The 22,233-nt window shown below is 36.8% G+C and overlaps 1 protein-coding gene across 1 annotated transcript in view; it reads left to right on the top strand.

Moving 5' to 3' along the window:
- Window positions 1–417: 417 nt before the first annotated feature.
- SPATA16 (spermatogenesis associated 16) overlaps window positions 418–22,233 on the top strand; it is a 220,021-nt gene continuing 198,205 nt past the window's right edge. Inside the window, exon 1 of the mRNA XM_014783174.2 lies at window positions 418–1,017. Coding sequence (XP_014638660.1) covers window positions 418–1,017 — 600 coding nt within the window. The remainder of the gene's footprint in view (window positions 1,018–22,233) is intronic.

The raw sequence follows: 22,233 nt of genomic DNA on the forward strand, positions 1-22,233 counted from the left end.
TTATAATGAGTTCTAGACCACCTGCCTTTCTGAGGAAATTAATATCAAGATGGATTTTTTTTTGTCTTTTTTGACCTCAGTAGCTAAGTATAAGATTTTCCTATGCGATGAATTTGAGCACCCCCTAAATATGTTCATTCAATGTTGTTCAGCTATAGATGATTATTTTTTAAGACATTGTCTAAATGTGTCTTCAACAAATTCTTGGTGAATTTTGAGATTGAAACATATACTTCCTTAGTAAAACAGTCAACAGATAATGTACATATAGTTTTACTTTAAGGTGATAAATACCTATAATGAATAAAACAGTGTTTTAAATGAATTTGACTATGGTCTTAAACCATTGGAATTTCAAAATATTGTTTTAATTATTTTTCTTCTTCTCACCCTTACAGGAGTTTCAGGGAGGAATAAATGGATTCAGGAAGCAGTAAGGGTTTGGAGAATACAGTTAATAGAGTCTATCCTGACCAGCTGGTTCCAAAGATAAACACATCCACCTTAACAAACCCATCCATCATCCCGGAAATGTCACAAGAGATTAAGACAAGTTGTGGAGATAAACAGGTAGAAATCACAGTTGAAAGAATAAAAATGGCAAAGAGCATCAAAGAAAAACAAAGCAATGATTTAGAGAAAGTGGCCTTTAAAAGGAAGGCAGAAGGGGAAGAAAAGCCAACTGGAAGGAAAGAGGCAAAGATAATGGAACTTGTCAGCCCGTTGACGACCATGCCACTGCCTCACATCCCCTTAAAGAACATCATGGATGTGGAGGGGAAGTTGGTTTATGTCGACGAAGAGGACGTCAGCTATGAGTTTGTAGAATCCTTTATTTCCACTGAGATGCGGCCAACATGCCAAGCTGCTGAAATAGTAGACCCTTTGCATGTACCTAATTTCAGCTTTCTGCCTCAGATTGACAAATGGCTTCGGGTAGCCTTAAAGGATGCCAGCTCTTGCTACAGACAAAAGAAATATGCCGTGGCAGCAGGACAGTTCAGAACAGCACTGGAGGTATGGAATTAAAGAAAATATAGATTGATGACAGGAAGCTGTGAAAAGGAAAGTTCTGATTACATTGAGCAGCTCTGATCATACTATAATGAACAGTGATCATGACAAGGGTGAAAATATTGAATGATAACAGGATTATGTGGCTCCCAGTTTACATAAGAAAATAAGATAGGCCTGCAAATTAATATACCTGTGTGTACTTGACATATAGAAATCACCCCAAAAGTATACCTCGTGCTTTTTCTCTGGTAACCTACCCTGCAGTGAATGGTAGCATATATAAAAATGCAGCTGGTTTTGTAATTTAGATGTACACCTATAAAAGCCATAAAGTTTTAGTACAGTGGTGGTGGGTAGAATATAGATGCTCTAGAAATAGGCAGTTAATGAGTATACGAATTGTCCCCTTTTGATATGTGGTCTTTATGATTAAATGTAACCATCTTTACTTTTTAGCGTGGCTGATAATTTATACGATACTTAGTAAAAACAGAATAACACCATTTTACTTTATCATCAAACTTTGCTTTCCTTCCCATTCTAGTGAACTTTATGAATAATTATGTGTCTCTTTGCAAGCAGCTAAGTTTGTCAATATCTTGGCATAAAGAAATAGCCCACGGACTAAAATAAACTTGAGAATCAGCACTAAAACACAAAATAGTTAGTGGGAAAATTACTCCATCTCATGACTCACTGAACCTAGAGAAAGATCACGATCACGGTGTATAACTAGAAGTCTCATTGGACTGGCAATATTGGTGACTGCATATTTCATTAGTTACAAAAAATTTTCAATGCATTCTAGCATTCTATATACGCCTGGTGGCCAGTAGAGATATAAGAAATGAGTTAAGACGTGATCCCTTTCCTCTAACAGTCTGATGAGGGAGACAATTAAATAGAGATGGCATAAAGGAGTGATTGATCCACCATGGGAAGGCGGACATGGGCAGGAGTCAAATGTGAGATGTTTTGTGATTGAGATTTAGAGAGTAAAGTATTATTTCCACTGTTACTTGCAGGTTAAAATGACAGCATCTATAATGAATTATTAATGGACAATACCAGACAATCATCCCCTAAATATTTAAAAAGAAAGTCTAAGCACAAAAAGGAGGCCCAAAGATATATGAAGTGATGAGGTAGCAAAAAATAGATGGGTCTATAAATATTTGTGTCCTCGTAAAGGGTCATCTACACAAAGAAGGGAGGAGTGATGCACTATGTAAACTTCTGAACTTTATAAACGATGCCCCCCCAAATTAAGTTATTCACAAACTACTGAGAACTCTGCTGTTTTTTGAGTGCAAGTCCAGCAGCCTCTGGCTAAGGAAAAGATGCTAAAGACAGACACCAGGAAAAATCCTGGGCACTTCTGCTAGAACCATTTTCAGCTGAAATTTTTTTGGAGAGGGCAGGGAAATTAAAGGGTTAAAGGTATAATTTTATAGATAAAGAAAAGTAATCATTTTGGCAATAAAAAGGCATAAAATAAAAGATATATATTAATTTAATATAGCCTTAATATATGTAATAATAAGTTTCAGTATATGTATATAATGATATAAACTTCAAATTAAGTCTAGGTAGAAGCCCAAGATATCTGATTAACTGGAAGAAAATACCCTGTTTTCCATAATACCCCAGTGTTTAAAACTGTAAAATTTGAATCAGGTTTTAATGACCCCAAGTAATTGTACTAAAAAATGCTCTTGTTCTGAGAGAGTCAGAACTCTCTCTTGTACACATTCTCTCTCTCTCTGTCTCTCTCTCTCTTCACCCCCAAGGGTTGTTAGGAAACCTTTGGATGCTGACACTAATTATTGGTAATTAACAAAGGTAATTATTTTGAGACCACAACTTAGCTTAGACATCTGCCCTAGCTTTTGTCTAATTATCTTGGAAGCTAACTTTGAAATCTTACCTAGACTGTCTCTTAATAAACCAAAGCTACTGGGAATAGAAAAAGATTTTTAACTCCTTTAACCGTTTCTTCTCCTGAATTTAACTTCTAAATTTAACTGCTTCAATACTGAGTGTTCTCAGGTATTATTTAATGGATCTCTCTCTTTTCCTGAGGTCCTAACGTGGCTTTGAGTAAGGTAGGATGGACAACAGATACCACAGCATAATGATAAAGATCACACCTGAAAGACGGATGCATCGATAGATCTTTGAGTGTGTGTAAGTTAGGATTAGGTTGGGTGCAAGTGGCAGAAAACTCAAAATAACAGTGTCTAAAGCAAGATAGGACTTTATTTTTCTCACACATAAATGTAGATAGTCAAGTGCTGGTATGGTATGATCATCAGGGTGCCAGATTCTATTTTGTTCCTCAAGATGTGGCTTTGACCTCATGATCCAAAATGACAGCTCCTGTTAGTCTCATCACATCCACATTCTAGCCAGCCAGAAGAGGAAAAAATGGAGAGAGGCACACTCTGTTCCTATAAACACACTTCACAGAAGCTGCACACACCATTTCCATTGACCCAAGTATAGTCATGTGGCCACACAAACACACAAGGGAGGCTGAAAAATATAGTCTATTCTAGATGGCCCTAACATTCATGGTCCTGTTACTGAGGAGGAAGGAGTGAAGGGTAACTAACAACTTTCCCACAGACTGGTTATTACGTGGGAGGCATTGCGAGGCATACAAAATGCTTGCCAACTGGGTGGTACAAAGTCAGCTGTAGGAGTCTACAGAAGACTGGTTATGGTTAAAGGGAAGACCACAAAAAAGAAATAGAAACGTAAAAACTGGGAAAGGCCCTGGAGAATTGTGAATATTTATTAATTGACATAACAATTTCTAATGCATCCAAGAAACCCATTAAGAATATTCTGCTTATATGTTAGTTTCCTTGTGCTCTTGATAAAGTATTAATTCCTTTTGTTTTCATAACACTGTCATTAACTAGATAGGTAAATTTATGATAACATTTTATAATGATTAACATAAAATGTTATGCAATGATTCAGAAGGCAAGAGTTTAATTTCCAAAAAGCAGTCAACTTTAATCTTTTAGATTTTCAGAACACAGGTGGCATTTATTTAAATGTGTTTGAGGGGATAACTTATTTTTGTATGCTTTCTTTTCACTATATAAAGTTGAACCAGTTATGTAGCTAAGATTAGTCCTTCACTCTGTGACCAACTCATCAATCTTTGTTAAGTTTTGTTAAAATCAGTCATGTGCTCTTGTGTTTGAATTCACATCAGAAGTCACATCAGTAGAGCAAAAAGTATAAGCTGAAGGTAAAAACACAAATTCATATTAAATCACATTTTCATGCCTAGATGCTATTCCCTGTGATTTTTAAAGGACAACTGTATACATTCACCCACTATAAAAATGGTAGTGGTTCTATAAGGAAAAATATAAGATACTGACCTCATGCAGTTATATTTGCATATTAGGCAATACACACTACTATTCAATAAATTGCTTGGCTGTCAATAAAAAGTAGGAAGGGATTAATTAATAAACATTCTAGCTGTACATTCATGGGAAGAAGAATAATTATTAATAAAGTAAAGACCTAGAGGAGAATTTAAAGGTGTGGGAATGTACTAACCGGATTTTTCTTATCATTTATAGGAAAAAAACTCAAAGAAATTATCAAAGGTTCTTCTAAGTTTGTGACATTCAACCTAAACAATACCATCATTTCAACGTTACTCATAGGATCTTAGTAATTAATAGGCTTACACCTTTTGAATTAGAACAGATCTATATATACCCTTCAAGATTCACAGCTTCAAACAATCTCACTGAACCAGCCAAAGGAGGCAGAACACAGCTTATCCCTTACCAACTGGAACTTTCAATTCTGATTTCATCACATAGGAACCGCTAGAGGTGCTAATCTTTTTCTAATATCTTGGCACTCCAGTCACTGATCTGTGAAGTCAGATATATATAATAACTCACATTTATGGAGCTCTTTCTATGTGTCAGGAACTGTGTTTTACATTCTGGGAATATCACATCCGTTGTTGCATTTTATTATCACAGCAAGCCTGTGAGATAGGATGATTATTATTATTCTTTGGTTACTAATGAGAAAACCAAGGGTTAAGTGACTTGCTCAGGGTCAGCATCTGGAAGTGGTAGAGCGAGGAGCTACACCACAGCCGTCTGCTTTCAGAGCTCACCAGCTTGGCCACTAAGCCTTTGCTGCTCTAAGTGTGAGTTTGTTGGAAATACAGAACTTTGGACGGTGCCAGACCTGCAGAATCAGGATCTGCATTTTAACAGACACCAGGTGGTCCTTGTGAGCATTGCAGTTTGAGGAATACTGTACTCTGATTTGCCCTCCAATTAGAAGTTTGGTCCCTAATTTAAAATGTTCTAGGCCCAACACTAATTTCATAAAAAAGCATTTCCTTTTAAGCAGTTGTTTCTATAACAATGATTCAGAATTTTAGGATTTCAAGGACCATAAAATTTTTAAAAAATGGGAGGAGAGTTGACATTGCATTTGCATTATGTAAAAACATTATAAAAATTACCCTCTAATACTCTTATTATTTATAAAAATATGGAGCAGTTTAACACCAAAAAGATAGAAGAAAAGATAGACAGAAAAAAGAAAGGGCATATTTAGAATGAAGGGTATTTTTAAAATAGATTATATTTTAATTTTATGAAAAGTTGACTAAATTGTCTTCATTTTTTTTGTTTCCCCTTGAGTGAGTAAAACATTGGTCTGAGAACCAGCTTTTGGGAATCACTGTTCTAGAACACATTCCCTTTATGGTAAATGTTAGGTATCCAGGATGATTGAACCCACACCAGGGCCTTCTTATAAGATTACTCCCAGTGTAATGGAATTTGATATGAGGCAGGTCCATTTTGGAGCCCATCCAAGGGGGTTTATTTAATGAAGTAGCAAAGCTATCTCATTATAGCGCAGCCTCACCTATAATTGCTCTGCTGAGAATGATTCTGTAGCAGATCTCTAGGGCATGAAATGTGTATATCCCAGAAAGCTTAACTTGAATGGATTCTAACACAGTTAGTTCCTAGTGCAACATAATCAGGAAATTGAGAGTTCACTAAATTCTGAGTGCCTGAGCTGTCTTTTTATACATCTGTGGATTTGTATATGGATTCAGTATACCTTTCTTAAACTTCTGCTAGGGTCAGGGCACTTTTATTCAGATAACCATCACAATAACCCTTGAAATAGATATTATCATCCCCATTTTACAGATGAAGAAACTGATGCTTGTAGGGGAGGAAGAAATATTCCTTTACCCTTCTAGGTTCTTCTGGCTGGTCTAAGAATTAAAGTGACATGAGACAGAATAACAGGAGAAAATCAAACAAAGCTTAGTAATATGTATACATGGGAGAAACCCAGGAAAACTGAGTAATCCCCAAAATGACCGAAGCTGCCACCTTAAATATCATCTTCAGCTAAAGACAAAAGAGGATGTTGGGGATAATAGTTTGGAACTTCAAAGGAGAGGAAGGCAATTCACATGGAGACAGAAAAGCCAACATTTGGTAAACAAATGTTTGCCATGCCTTGCAGAGACAATGGGACATGGAGAGGACTTTGATCAAATGGGCCTTGCTGGGTTCCTCCCTATCTACCACACCTAGTTCATATTATACTATAGTTATCTATGGTGATAACTCCTTCCTGAAACAGGCCTTCTATCTTAAATTCTTTTAGGCAGTTAGGAGAGAGGTCCAAGTTTCTTCTTGGTCTTTTGTTCTTAAAAATAATCAAGCCAAAGAGAGACATTTTGGGATAGCAAATTCTGCTCCCTTACATGTTCTAAAAAGTCTTAAAAATTTACTTCAAGTGCCACAGCCTGTTTCTGGTAGGGCTGCAGTTGAATTCTAGTGCCCTGATTTCACATCTGGAATTCTTTACACTATTGCTTTTCATACTTTAAAGTGCATAAAAAATTGTATAGGTATATTGTTAAAAATGCAGATTCTGATGTGTTAGGTCTGTGGTGGGCACCAGATGCCTCATTTCAAATAAACTCCCAAATAATGTCCATGCTGGTGGTCCTGGGACCACTCTGAGTAGCAAGGGTTTATGCCACACCACTGGTAGGTTCTCAGTGCCTGCCCTTGCCCCTCTAGCAAGTTAGTAGTAATCACTTCCATATATCTAGCTCATAGAGCCCTAGGTGGCCACACAGGTTCAGAGCTATGATGAATGGGGTCAGACTATGTGTTTGATGCCACTTCTGGTGAAGTGTGACTTTGAGCAATTATCTTAACCCCTCAGAACACAGTTAAGTAGGAGTGATAATAAATAATGCCCAATTACAAGGTGCTTTCCCATAGGATATCAGAATTGCTTGTTGAAAACCATGATGAACTCTAAATTCATGTACAAGTTGTCATTGTACTTCTCAAGCACCTCATTTCCCTGTACAGTATGTACTTAACTTAAAACTTTAGCACCCCCAAGGATTTTGCCCAACTCGGTGTTTCTCATCATTGTTTTAATCCATATCCTATTTCTGCTTTGATTAACGTTAAAAATTCAGTCTTCTTTTAATGAAATTGGAAATTCAATCAAAGTAAGGGGCCAAAATAATGCATTGCTTTCTACTCTGTACCCCCTTTCAGAAGCACTAATCTAAATCAAACACTATTTTGAACTATTAACTGCTTCTGACAAAAATATAAGGTTTCACTTAAAATGTACAAATTGTTATGCTAGAAAGAGTTCAGTTTTTCTTAGTTGTCAGGTATAAACTGACTGTTGAACTCTGTATGTTCAGGACTAAACATTTCAGTTTTTAACTTGATTGTTGCCATCTTTGTTCCATCCAGGAACACCATAACTAATAAGTATTTAATGATAAAAGGTATTTTTTTAAATGCTAGCAAATTTACATAGCAGGAAAATACAAAATGAGTGCCTCTCTTAACCTCAAAAATAAAATAATAAATTAGATATATCCCTATAATTAAACACTAGTTAAATAAGGCAAATCTCTAGAAAAGCAGGATTTGTCATTATAAGAAAAAAGTATGTTAATACCACTAACATTTACCAGCCATTTCAGCCTGACATACTGCTAGATGCGGGGGATGCCTATATAAATAGAACTTAGGCCCTGTCCTCGAGGAGCCAGAGTTAAGACACAAGGAATAGTCCTGCTGCCTAAGTTCCAAGACTTCATTTGCATTTTCAGGTTATGTATTTTTTTATTTTTAGTTTAGTGTGTTATTATTGTTTATATCTTAAAAGATTTTTTTCCCTGAAATGTGTCCTTTAAGTGGACGTTTAGAAGGACTTTCTACATATTTCAGTGTAATTTAATCAACTTCCATGGTCATCATCCAGACCCCAGTGCAATCAAAAAGATTAAAAGATTCATGTTAAACAAAGGAGAGTTGATAATTGGTTAAAGGAACACAATATTTTTCAGACTGGGTATTATTGAAAGGAGATGGGAAGAATGTTTAAGGTGTTTCCTCAATTTAATGGGCCCCTGTCACTATCAAGGCCTTTTATCCAGATGGCCCTGGCTCCCCTGCACATCTACCCTCCAAGTTATCTGACTTACCCCCCTACCTTTCCTGCACAAGAGCAGCCATTGACACAGCAAGGAAAGGAGCAACAATTCTTATTTCTATGCAGTGCCCATAATATGGGAGAGCTTGTGCAGAGGGATGTGGGGAGAATCAAAAGGAGGGGAAGTGTGGAAAAGGGGGGCAAGTGAGGATTGCAACGCAGGCATTGGCTGTCTCAGGGAGAACTGAGTTTTCCCATTCCATAGATAGTGGTAGAATGTGGAGGGAGGAGACAGTAGGAGAATTTTCAGTAAATAAGACTATACTATAATTTTTATCACTTTACAAATGAAAGAAGAATCACATTCCATATAAAAATATTATGAACCTCATAGATTTGTGACATAACTAGAATCACCCGGGGGGCTTTTAAATATATATGAATGCCCAAACCTACCCTCAGAGAGTCTGATAGAATTGTCTGGCGTCTAGACAATGAGCATGCCTGAGGCATTTTTAAGTTCCCATGTCATTTTATTAAGCAGCTAACAATTGAGAACTGCTGGCATAGAAGATGCTTATCCCTTCCTTCTCCTTTAAAATCAGCTACAGTAGGTGTCAACCCATATGCACCTTTCTAAAGGGCATTAAGAGAAGTATTATTTAAACATGCTAAAGCTATTAAAAAGCATCAAGAAAATGTACATGTCATTGTCATGAAAATTTACTCTTTGGAAATTTACACTTAATCTTCTCATATTCACTTAAAAAGCAAATTAACTTAATGACTACTTTCCTATTAACACTGAGAAATGGATTGATACTAAACTTCAACCAGTGGTTAGTATGTGTCTCGGAAATATTAAATTCATCCCATGAGTGAAAACTTGATGAAAAATGAATTATTAATCCACAGGAAGCTGAGCAAGATCTTTCTAATGAGCAGGATCATTTCCATAGTTTACAGGTGGTCGTTATGTGTGTGATTCAAATGACAGTAAATATCAGTATGGTTTTTAAATATAGTTAACCCTTTTACAGTGTTATGAATCAAAACCCAACCAACTCATTCACTGAAGTCTTACACAACCCTAAATTGTAATTCAATTTGATAATTCCATGTTGAAGTTCACACATACAAAAAAAGACGATTCTTATCCAAATATTGGATAATGTGGCTCAACATTTCTTCCACTATCCAACTTTCCAAATTGATTGCAGGGCTCCCAAAGCCAGATAAAGTCAAAGACAGAAATCCTGTCTCTTTTCCTCCACTCCTTTCTAGCCTTTATACACAATGTGGTGTGATGTTCCAACAGATTCTGCGGGTACTGAGTAGGTGAGATCCCCTTGAATTTGCTCACAGAAATGTAACACAAAGTGAGCCTGTGGTTTCTCTTTTGATTCAGATTATCTAGAGGAAAGGGGAAAACTTGTATTTCGGCATCTAGTTATTTGTTTAACTCTTCTGTTGCCTCATTTGACGTTCACTAAAATAGAGAAGACTTTGTTTCTACCTGGGAAATGATTCTATGCCTATCAGAGAATAGGATGTAGTTACGCAGTGGGTAATAAAAAAGGGAAACAGATAGATTTTTATTACACTGTCTCAGTGTGATTTCCTTATTTTGTGTGAATTGTTACGTGTACCAAGAACATTAGAGTCATACATGAATGCTACTACCAAAGTATGTTTTATATCCAGAAATAAACAACTTCTGGAGTACTTGTTTTGGCCTATGATGATGATGATGATTCAGGTTACGCTACTAGTATATGAATAATTAAACATTGATTTTGTGGGGTGAGTTATGCCAAGAAATCAAACACAAATTATTAACTGACCACTTTCTCACTGTTTTCTATCAACTTGTTGAGTGACATGGGGATAAGAGCACATTATATGACAGGGCTTTGGTTCTCAAGAAATTTAGAGTCAAGCTTTAGATATAAGTCCTACAGCTGTAAGGCAATTAGGAATCTATCAAGTGTTCAGTGATGTGCAATGGTTATGTAGAACAAAAGTTTAGGATGGGAAAGTTCTATGGAGTTTGTGATACACATTTATAAGCATGAACTGTGTGGCAGGCACTTTATGTATATTAACTCCTCTAATCCCCAGAACAATCCAGTAAGTCAAGAACTGTTATCATCCCCTATTAAAGATAAAAAGATAAAAATACATACAGTACTCATGGAAATGATCAGACGACTTTGGGTGAATTTGGGGGTTTAACTGGACCTCAAAAATAAATAGCTGAATGGAAAAGTGGGGTAGGTAGAGGGGAGGAAAAATGAGCATGATATGTGAGAGAAACATTACTAGCAGGATGGAGAACTTGAGGAAAGAAGTATGAAACAGAAGGACAGCAAAGAGATGGGCAAGCCAGGGAAACCATTATTATGAAATAAGGGTAGATAGATAGAGCCAGATTCTCGATGGTCTTTAAAACCAGGCAGAGGAAATTGGAATTGGTATTAAAGGCAAAAGATTGGTTCTTGGATAGGAAAGTAGTAATGTAAGGAAAAAAAGGATTAATTGAGAATCAGTAAAGGAAATGTTGAATAGTTACTATTATATCAACATTATGCTGGTTATTACAGGAGCTACAAAGAAGTATAAGATTTCAACCCCCTAATTATAGTTCTTTATGCTTTCTTCAGTTGCCTCTGAAATATAATTAAACTGTTGTTATGGTAGACATTTTATTTGCCATGACCCAATTGTTGATTATAGGGGAAAATGACCAGGGAGATGAGGGTATGAGGTAACCAGAAAGGCAAAACTCAAGGGTAAAATAGGAAGGATTTGAGTGTTGCTAGGGTAGACGGTGCGGGGCAAAATGGGAAGAAATGAAGTTGGAAGAGCTGGCAAGTTGCCAGGGGGTCATGCATGCCTTGTCAAGATCTAGGACATTATCCAGTAGGCAATAGGAGGTCTCTCAAAAGGATTAATGTGGGGAATGGTGGAGTCACACTTTTGTGTTGCTATGTCACTTTAGCATATAGATAGAACACAAACATAGTGCTTAATCTCTGGGTTATAACCTATTACTGAACTGTGAAATCAATTTAATGGGTTGTGACCAGCATCATGTTTAATTGAAATCAATAGAACAGAATAGAATAAGAATATAATACAATAGAAAATGTCAGAGTTCATGGAATATTGGAAGGTAAGTTTTGCTTTGTGAAAGTTTTGTTTCTGTTGTGTATTCAGGTATATCTATATCTATCTATAAATAGAAATATAAATAGGAAGAAGAGAGAAAAATAAGTTGTGTGTGCTCTCTATCTAACTCTGTGTGTGTGTGTGTATACCCTGGTTGTCATGTAAAATATATTTCTTACCTTTCTTACCATGGATCTTAGTCAGAAATCTTTGAAAGCCACCGATTTAGGGGCAGATTTGAGAGGGAAAAGACTAGAGGCCATTAGGAAGTTATGCCAATCATAATCTAGGTGAGAGAAGTAGACAGCAAAACCAGGTGAGTAATAGTAAGTATAAAGAGGAGAAACCAAAGTAAAAGAAGTAAGGAAAGAAGGAAGAAAAATTTTCACACCTTGATGTCAGGGGAGAAACAAAAGAAGCATTTTCAAAGGATCAAAGTGCCACTAACTCAGGAAGATGAGCACATTTAGAGTTAAAGTGGATGAATGCAATTTTGCATGTGTTTTGCATGAAGGCTGGTGGCAAGCTCAGTTGGAGCAGCACATTTGTTAAAGGGATGTAAGAAGCACAGATGAGAGTTTATGACCACAGATAGACATTGAGGAATCATCCATACCTGATGACACCTGAAGTCTAATAAGCAAGAGGGAAAAGGAAAGAATCCTGGAGAATGTGAACAAATAAGAAATGACTATTGCTTAGATTAAGAAATGATGAGATCAAATTAATTAAAAGGAAACTCTAAGAAGTTACTCCTCGTGGACTGAAGCTTTGGGAAAATAGCTAGTTACAGAGTTTCCAGGGGTAGCATTAAGAGTGAAAAATTATCTGTTTGGCTGTCAAAGGTCCATGGAGAGAACAATTTTAATGGTTATTGCTGCAACTCAACTATGAAGACTTGCTTCCTCAAGAATTGAACTAGACAGAGAGTTGGATCAAGACAGCTGAGTAGGAAGATCCTTAGCTCACCTCCTCCCATGGACACACCAAAACTACAACTACATATAGAACAATGATCACTGGGAACAATATGGAGACTAGCAGAGCAGATTTTCCACAAATAAGGATATAAAGAAAAAGCCACATCGAGACAGGTACAAGGGGCAGAGACGCAGTCTAGTCAGGACCCGCACCCCCAGCCTGGCAACCCACAAGTGGGAGAGATATCACACCGTGGAGGTCCTCCAGGACCAGTGAGGGGCTCAAGCACCACATTGGGCTCCCCAGCCTCAGGTACCTGCACCAGGAAGATGAGCCCCTATAATGTCTGGCTTGAAAACCAGTGGGGCTTATGTCAGAGAGAGCCAGAGGGCTATAGGAAACTGAGACTCCACACTCCAAGGTGCTTGCACAAACTCACTTGCTTCAAGTCCCAGCTCAGAGGCAGCAGTTTGACAAGTCCCTGGGTTATATGTGAAGGAGATTCATTGACTAATTTTAGGGTATGTACCAGAGGGATCTGTTGGAACTTTCTGCAGGGACAGAAGCACTGGTGGGTAACTTTTATTTCTCTCCTTCTACCTAGCTGGCCTTGACCTGATGGGCTCCGTTTCTAACACTCTTCTTCTACCTTGCTAGCACTGCTCGCGTGCCTGCCATTCCTCTGCAGACCTACCCCAACCGATGACCCTCCAAAGCAGTTTCCACCCTGCCCCACCTGGCAGGCAGCCCCAGCCAGCACCAGAGCCCTTCCAAAATGGCTACCACCCCACGGGGCTAGCCCCACACCTGCATGCCTGCAGCAATTGTAGCCCAAGCACAACAGGAGGTCACATGCAGCCTACACAGGGGATGCACCTGGAGCACCTGGTTCTGGTTACCAGAGTGGATTACCCTACTAGGCCCCAGAAGATACCTTCTACATAAGGCCACCCCTTCAAGACCAGGAGATGTAGCTGATCTACCTAATATTTAGAAACAAACACAGAGAGGTAGGCAAAGTGAGGAGAGAATGGAATATGTTCCAAATGAAAGAACAAAGCAAAAACCTCAGAAAAAGAACTAAACAGAATGGAGATAAGCAATCTACCAGATAAAAAGTTCAAAGTAATGGTCATAAAGATGTTTACCAAACTCAGGAGAAAAATGGATGAACACAGTGAGAACTTAAACAAAGAGATAGAAAATATAAAAGAGAATCAGTCAGAGCTGAAGAATACAATAACTGAAATGAAAAAAAAAAAAAAAACCACTAGAGGGAATCCACAGCAGATTAGATGATACAAAAGAATGAATCGGCAATTTGGAAGACAGCGTAGTGGAAATCACCCAGTTGGAACTGCAAAAAGAAAAAAGAATTTAAAAAAATGAGCATAGCTTAAAGGACCTCTGGGACAATATCAAGTGTACTAACATTCATATTATAGTGGCCGCAGAAAGAGAAGAGAGAGAGAAAGGGACAGAAAACCTATTTGAGGAAATAATGGCTAAAAATTTCCCCAACCTGGTGAAGGAAACAGACATCCAAGTATAGGAAGCACAGAGAGTCCCAAATAAGATGAACCCAAGAGACCCATACCAAGACACATTAAAATTAAAATGTCAAAAGTTAAAAATTAAGAGAAAATCTTAAAAGCAGCAAGAAAAACCAACTAATTATATACAAGGGAACTCCCGTAAGACTATCGGCTGATTTTTCAGCAGAAACTTTAGAAGCCAGAAGGGAGTGGCATGGTGTATTCAAAGTGCTGAAAGGAAAATACTTACAACCAAGAATACTCTACCCAGCAATGTTATCAATCAGAATTGAAGAAGAGATAAAGCATTTCTCATGCAAGCAAAAGCTAAAGGAATTCATCACCACTAAACCAGCATTATAAAAAATGTTAAAGGGACTTCTTTAAATGGAAAAGAAAAATCCACAACTATAAATAAGAAAATTTTGAAAGGAAAAAGTCTCACTTGTAATGGCAGACATATAGTAAAGGTAGTGGATCAGCCATTTATATAGCTAGTTTGAAGGGTAAAATACAAAAGTAGTAAAATCATCTATATCTAAAATAATTAGTTAAGGAATATAAAAAATAAAAATATGTAAAATATGACATCAAAAACATAAAATGGTGGGGAGTAAAAATGTAGTGCTTTTAGAGCATGCTCTAACTTAAGTGGTTATCAACTTGAAATAGACTGCTGTATACATAAGGTTGTTATATATGAACCCCCACAAACCAAAAACCTGTAATATATACACAAAAAATAGGAAGAACTATAAACATAACACTAAAGAAAGTCATCAAGTCACAAGAGGAGAGAACAAGAGAAGAACTACAAAAACAACCAGAAAACAACTAACAAAATGGCAATAACTACATACCTATCAATAATTACGTTAAATGGAAATGGATTAAATGCTTAATCAAAAGACATAGGGTGGCTGAATGGATAAAAAACAAGACCCATGTATGTAATGCCTACAAGAGACTCATTTCAGATCAAAAGACACACACAGACTGAAAGTGAAGGGATGGAATTGATCAAATAGGTTAAAAAAACAAGATCCATATTTGCTGCCTACAAGAGACTCACTTCAGATCTAAAGACACACACAGACTGAAAGTGACGGGAAGGAAGAAGACGTTTCATGTAAATGGAAACTAAAAGAAATCTGAGATAGCAATACTTATATCAGACAAGATAGACTTTAAAACAAAGACTGTAACAAGAGACAAAGAAGGGCATTACATAATGATAAAGGGATCAATACAACAAGAGCGTGTAACACTTGTAAATATCTATGCACCCAACATAGAAGCACCTAAATGCATAAAGCAAATATTAACAGACATAAAGGGAGAAATTGCCGATAATACAATAAGAGCAGGGGACTTTAGCAACCCACTTACATCAATGGATAGATCATTCAGACAGAAAATCAACAAGGAAACATTGGCTTTAAACAACATATTAGACCAGTTGGACTTAATAGATATATACAGAATATTCCATCCCAAACAGCAGAATACACATTCTTTTCAAGTGCACATGGAACATTCTCCAGGATAGATTACATGCTAGGCCAAAAACAAGTGCCAACAAATTTAGAAGATTGAAATCATATCACACCTCTTTTCTGACAATAATGGTATGAAACTAGAAATCAATTACAAGAAGAAAACTGGAAAAAACACAAACACATTGAGGCTAAACAACATGCTACTAAACAGTCAACGAGGAAGTCAAAGAGGGAATTAAAAAATATCTTGAGACAAATGAAAACAGAAACACAACATTCTAAAATCTATGGGACACAGCAAAAGCAGTTCTAAGAGGGAAGTTTATAGTGATACAGGCCTACCTCAGGTAACAAGAAAAATCTCAAATAAACAATTTAACCTTACACATAAAAGAACTAGGAAAAAAAGAACAAAGCCCAATGTTAGTAGAAGGAAGTAAATACTAAAGATCAGAGTGGAAATAAATGAAATGGAGACCAAAATAATAGAAAAGATCAATGAAACTAAGAGCTGGTTCTTTGCAAAGATAAACAAAATTGATAAACCTTTAGCCAGACTCATCAAGAACAAAAGAGAGAAGGCCCAAATAGTAAAATCAGAATTAAAGGGAAGTTACAACCAACACTACAGAAATATGAAGGATCATAAGAAATTACTATGAACAATTATACACCAACAAATTGGACAACCTAGAAGAAATAGAGAGGTTCCTAGAAATGTACAATCTTCCAAGACTGAATCAGGAAGCAATAGAAAATCTGAACAGACAAATTACTAGTAGTGAAATTGAATCTGTAATCAAAAAGCTTCCAACAAACAAAAGTCTGAGACCAGATAGCTTCACAGGTGAATTCTACCAAACATTTAAAGAAGATTTAATATCTATCCTTCTCAAACTATTCCAAAAAATTGAAGAGGAAGGAACACTTCCAAACTTATTCTGTGAGGCCAGTGTTACCCTGATACCAAAACCAGACAAAGACACTACAAAAAGAGAAAACTACAGGCCAATATCTCTGATGAACATGGGTGCAAAAATCCTCAACAAAATATTAAGAAAACTGAATTTAACAATACATTAAAAGGATCATATACCATGATCAAGTGGGATTTATCCCAGGGATGCCAGAATGGTTCAACATCCACAAATAAATCAGCATGATACACCACATTAACAAAATGAAGGATAAAAATCATATGATTATCTTAATAGATGCAGAAAAAGCATTTGGAAAAATTCAACATCCATTTATGATAAAAACTCTCGACAAAGTGCATATAGAGGAAATATAAGTTAACATAATAAAGGCCATGTATGACAAACCCACAGCTAACATCATACTCAACGGAGAAAAGCTGAAAGCATTTCCTTTAAAATCAGGAACAAGACAAAGATGCCCACTCTCAACAATTTTATTAAACATAGTATTGGAAGTCCTAGCCACAGTAATCAGACAAGAAAAAAAAAGGCATCCAAATTGGAAAGGAAGAAGTAAAACTGTCACTATTTGCAGATGATATATTATATATAGAAAACCCTAAAGACAACACAAAAAAATATTAGAACTAATAAATGAATTCAGTAAAGTTGAAGGATACAAAATCAATATACAGAAATCTGTTGGGTTTCTATACACTAATAATGAACAATCAGAAGGAGAAATTAAGAAAACAATCCCATTTACAATTGCTTCAAAAAGAATAAAATATCTAGGAATAAATTTAGCCAAGGAGGTGAAAGACCTCTACTCTGCAAACTATAAGACAATGATGAAAGAAATAGAAGATGATACAAATAAATGGAAAGGGGCCAGCCTGGTGGCGTAGTGGTTAAGTTTGCACGCTCTGCTTTGGTGGCCCAGGGTTTGCAGGTTTGGATCCCAGGCATGGACCTACGCACCTGCTCATCAAGCCATGCTGTGGCGGTGTCCCACATACAAAATAGAGAAAGATGGGCACAGATGTTAGCTCAGGGCCGATCTTCTTTACCAAAAAAATAAGTAAATAAAATAAAATAAATGGAAAGATATACCACGCTCATGAACTGGAAGAATTAATATTGTTAAAATGTCCATCCTACCCAAAGCAATCTACAGATTTAATGCAGTCCCTAACAAAATACCAACAGCATTTTTCATAGAACTAGAACAAATAATCTCAAAATTTGTATGAAACCACAAAAGACCCTGAACAGCCTAGGCAGTCTTGAGAAAGAAGAACAAAGCTGGAGTATCATTCTCCCTGATTTCAAACTATATTACAAAGCTGTAGTAATCAAAACTCTATGGTACTAGTACAAAAATAGACATATAGATAAATGGAGGAGAATTAAGAGCCCAGAAATAAACCCATGCCTATATGGTCAATTAATCTATGACAAAGGAGGCAAGAATATGAAATGGGGCAAGGACAAGCTCTTCAAAAAACAGTGTTAGGAAAACCAGACAGCTATATGCAAAAGAATAAAACTGGACCACTTTCTTACTTTATCTACAAAAATAAACTCAAAATGGATTAGAGACTTAAATTAAGACCTGAACCATCAAACCTCTAGAAAAAGGCAGGCAGCTCTTTGACATCAGTCTAAGCAATATTTTTTTTGGATTCGTCTCCTCAGGCAAAGGCAACAAAAGCAAATGGGACTACATCAAACTAAAAAGCTTCTGTACAGCAAAGGAAACCATCAACAACAAAAAAAATGGCAACCTACTGAATGGGAGAAGATATTTGCAAATGATATATCTGATAAGAAGTTAATATCCAAAATATGTAAAGAACTCATACAACCTAATATCAAAAAAAAACAATACAATTAAAAAATGGGCAGAGGATGTGAATAGACATTTTTCCAAAGAAGACATAGACACATGAAATAGACACATGAAAAAATGCTCAATATCACTAATCATCAGGGAAATGCAAATCAAAACCACAATGAGATATCACCTCACACCTGTCAGAATGGCTGTTATCAAAAAGACAACAAATAAGTGTTGACGAGGGTGTGGAGAAAAGGGAAACCTCATACGTTGTTGGTGGGAATGTAAATTGGTGCAGCCACTGTGGAAAACAGTATGGAAGTTCCTCAAAAAGTTAAAAGTAGAACTACCATATGATCCAGCAATTCCACTTCTAGGTATTTATCTGAAGAAAATGAAAACACTAATTCGAAAAGATATATGCACCCATATGTTCATTGCAGCATTATTTACAATAGCCAAGATATGGAAGCAACCTAAGTGTCCATCGATACATGAATGGATAAAGAAGATGTGGTATATATATACAATGGAATATTAGCCATAAAAAAGAATGAAATCTTACCATTTGTGACAATATGGATGGACCTAGAGAGTATTATACTAAGTGAAATAAGTCTGACAGAGAAAGAAAAATACCATATGATTTCACTTACATGTGGAATCTAAAAAACAAAACAAATGAACAAACAAAACAGAAACAAACTTGTAGATACAAAGACAAACTGGTCATCACCAAAGAGGTGGGGGGTGGGGGGATGGGCAAAATAGGTGAAGGGGATTAAGAAGTACACACTTCTAGTTATAAAATAAATAAGTCATGGGGATATAATATGCAGCATAGAGAATATAGTCAATAATATTGTAATAACTTTGTATGGTGACAGATGGTTACTAGACTTGCCATGGTGATCATTTCATAATATGAATGTTGAATCGATATGTTGTACACCTGAAACTAATATAATATTGTATGTCAACTATACTTCAATAATAAAAAAAAGAAGAACGGAACTGGACACACTCTAGTTTAGCACACCTGGGGACAAAATTGTTTGGACCTGAAAAGTTAGGCTAACCATGTTCGTATGTCTCATGTTTAAGATGTGGATCAAAATTTTAGCAAGCATAATTTGTAGCTTGAAATTTCACACACTGGCACAATTAGTCCTTGCATTCATTATATGGTTGAGCATATGAGATAATCTCAGTGACCTCTGTTAAAAGTATAAACCATCATCTGAAACTAACACCTGATTTCATTGCTTATAATCAAGGCAAACTTTGCTTGTAGGGCACAGCCTTTCTGAACAAAGTCAACTGCCAGAAGCAGAGGTGAGACAGGAAAGAGAAGTGGCCACAGCATCCAAAAGATTTAACTTGAAATGAAGAGTAGAAATGGGATGGTAGTTCAAAGGGAATGTAGAGTGATGGGCTGATTTTTACTTTTTTAAGAAAATGAGCAGTGGACATGATTATATTGGAAGATCCCATGGAGAGAGAGAGAGAGAATAAAAGTAATGAAAGGATGATTGAAGGTGTGAGACCCCCAAGGAAGTATGAAAGGATGGGAGTCTGGAGACAGATGGAAAAGTTAGACTTGAACACATGGATACCTATTCCATTGAGATTGGAAGGAATAGTTTTTATGGGTGGAGGGTAAATTGAGAGGATTCTTAGCTTATATTTTTTTAATTGAGTTGGAAGCAGTTGAAGAATTGGAAACTTGAAGCCAAAGACTGGACACAACAGAGACAAATTAGATAAGGGCTAAATAGGATTAAGGCAGAGGATTCAGGACCTGTCGAAGGAGAGGGACCATGAATCTATAATGACAACAAACTGCAAAATTATATGATTTTCTACAACGTGTCTCTGAGAATCCAAAGGTTTAATTGACTCAGATTTGAGGTTTTGATGAGAAGGACGAGAGGGCAGAACTATTGCGATTAACGGTGAGAGAATAGTTATAATGGTGGACTGCGGGTCCAGGCTGAGTAGGAAAGGACAGAAGAGAGCTGTCAGACTGAGTGCATAGTGGTCCAGGGACTGACGGTTAAAGGCAAGCGTTTGAAGATAAGAGAGTGAAAGAGCTGAAACGCCAGGAGGTTTGGTCACGGAGAAGTACTGGAGTGTGAGATTTGAGACGTTAAGCAGTTCCATGGGATTGGGTTGCTAAATTAGAAGAGTTAAGAAGATTAAAAAAAAAAAAAGAAAGGCCAGGATATTAGACGAAACATTCACAGCTGGCTGTCTGAAGTGAGGATGATGTTGGGACAAAGAGCAAAGAGGAGCCATAATCCAGGTGTCAACTCTTCCTAAATGTGGGGAAATAATGACAGAGTCAGAGAGGGTAGCATAGCTGGACGACACGGTGTTCTGCAATACGGTGCTAAGGGACAGGAATGACAAAAACCTCCCTGTGACAGAGGCTATAGGGGACAGATGTGAGCTCCTTGGAGGGCCCAGCTTAAATTGAAGAACAAGGAAAGAATATTCAACGTCTCGATTAAGGGTATGGGTTGATTGGTCTACAATGGGATGGACCATGTACATGAAAGTGAGCAGCAGAGGGAGGACAGATTTCAGAGCAGAAGCCACAGAGCACAATTGGAATGAAACTTTGGGAGTGTCTCATTCCCAGAGGGGTTGAAACATGCTTGGGGCAGCAAGTATTCATTACCGCCCCTCCATTCCGACAGGTCGATAGTCTAGCCCGGTATAGTCAGTAGGTAACCCACCTTTGCTCAAGCAGTCTTCTTGGAAAGCTCAGCAAGCCTTAGTCTGAAGGAGAAGGAAAAAGAGGGCTTTCATACTCAGCAAAGTGTATGGATAATTTTCTTCTTTTTGTTACTTGTACCTCTCCTGTATCCTTTTTTCCTACATATGTACAGCACTAATGGAAAACCAGTAAGGGTTATTAGAATTATGTAAACTGCTACAATGATAAATTGCTTTTATAATACACCTTTGAAGTTAGCCAGCAAGGTTGTTTGTATATTTTGGCATGTTCATTTATGTTTATTGGATTTTCCTCTTGTTTTCGATATTTGAAATATTACTGAATAATTTTTTAGGACTACTTAGGAGGAAATGTATCAACGCATATAGCGGTAAGCACATCTTTTTAATGAAAATATCACCCAAATTTACCTTGAGTGTTTAAAAAATTAATTTAAAATATTGATAAATAAGAATTCTCAGTGACTTTATTAACATACCCTGTGTGTGTATATGTGTGTGTGCATGCTGTTTATGCTTTTAATACCCTCTCTTTGGGATGTTTCCTAGAGCACTGGCTTTGAGATAGGGTGATAATTATTTGTTGGCATGTAAAGTTTTAAACACAACAGATAAATATTTTTAAATACCAGGCAGAACGGGGAAAAATGAAAATTAATGAAACAATCAATATTCACACTTTCTGATATGTTGTGAATGTTGAAAGCTGGTAACTTCACACCAGTTGGTTCTTTTGTTTTTATTTTAATCATTTTATAACTTTAAAACTTCACTCAGCAATGGACTAAAAAAAGATACCCAAAGTAGTTTTAAAGTAGCCAGCCGTGATGCTCATCTCAAATTAGGAATGAATGGAATGTTCTACCATTTGTATGGGTTATGGGAGCAGCAATCAAGGAGCCACTTAAGCAAAAGAAGAAAGTAAAATATTATGCTGTGTAAGACCAGGGACATATGTCATCTTAGACGACAGGAAGCCATCGCTGGCACCAAGGGGCCTGCTCAGCATTTCTGGCTCCCACAGAGAGTTGTCTTCACAGCTGCTTTAAAATTGAGTTATTGTATATTTCCCTCTGCTTTAG

Source organism: Ceratotherium simum, chromosome 15 (assembly GCF_057802395.1).
Source record: "Ceratotherium simum simum isolate JZ-2026a chromosome 15, ASM5780239v1, whole genome shotgun sequence".
NCBI classification, from domain to species: Eukaryota; Metazoa; Chordata; class Mammalia; order Perissodactyla; family Rhinocerotidae; genus Ceratotherium; species Ceratotherium simum.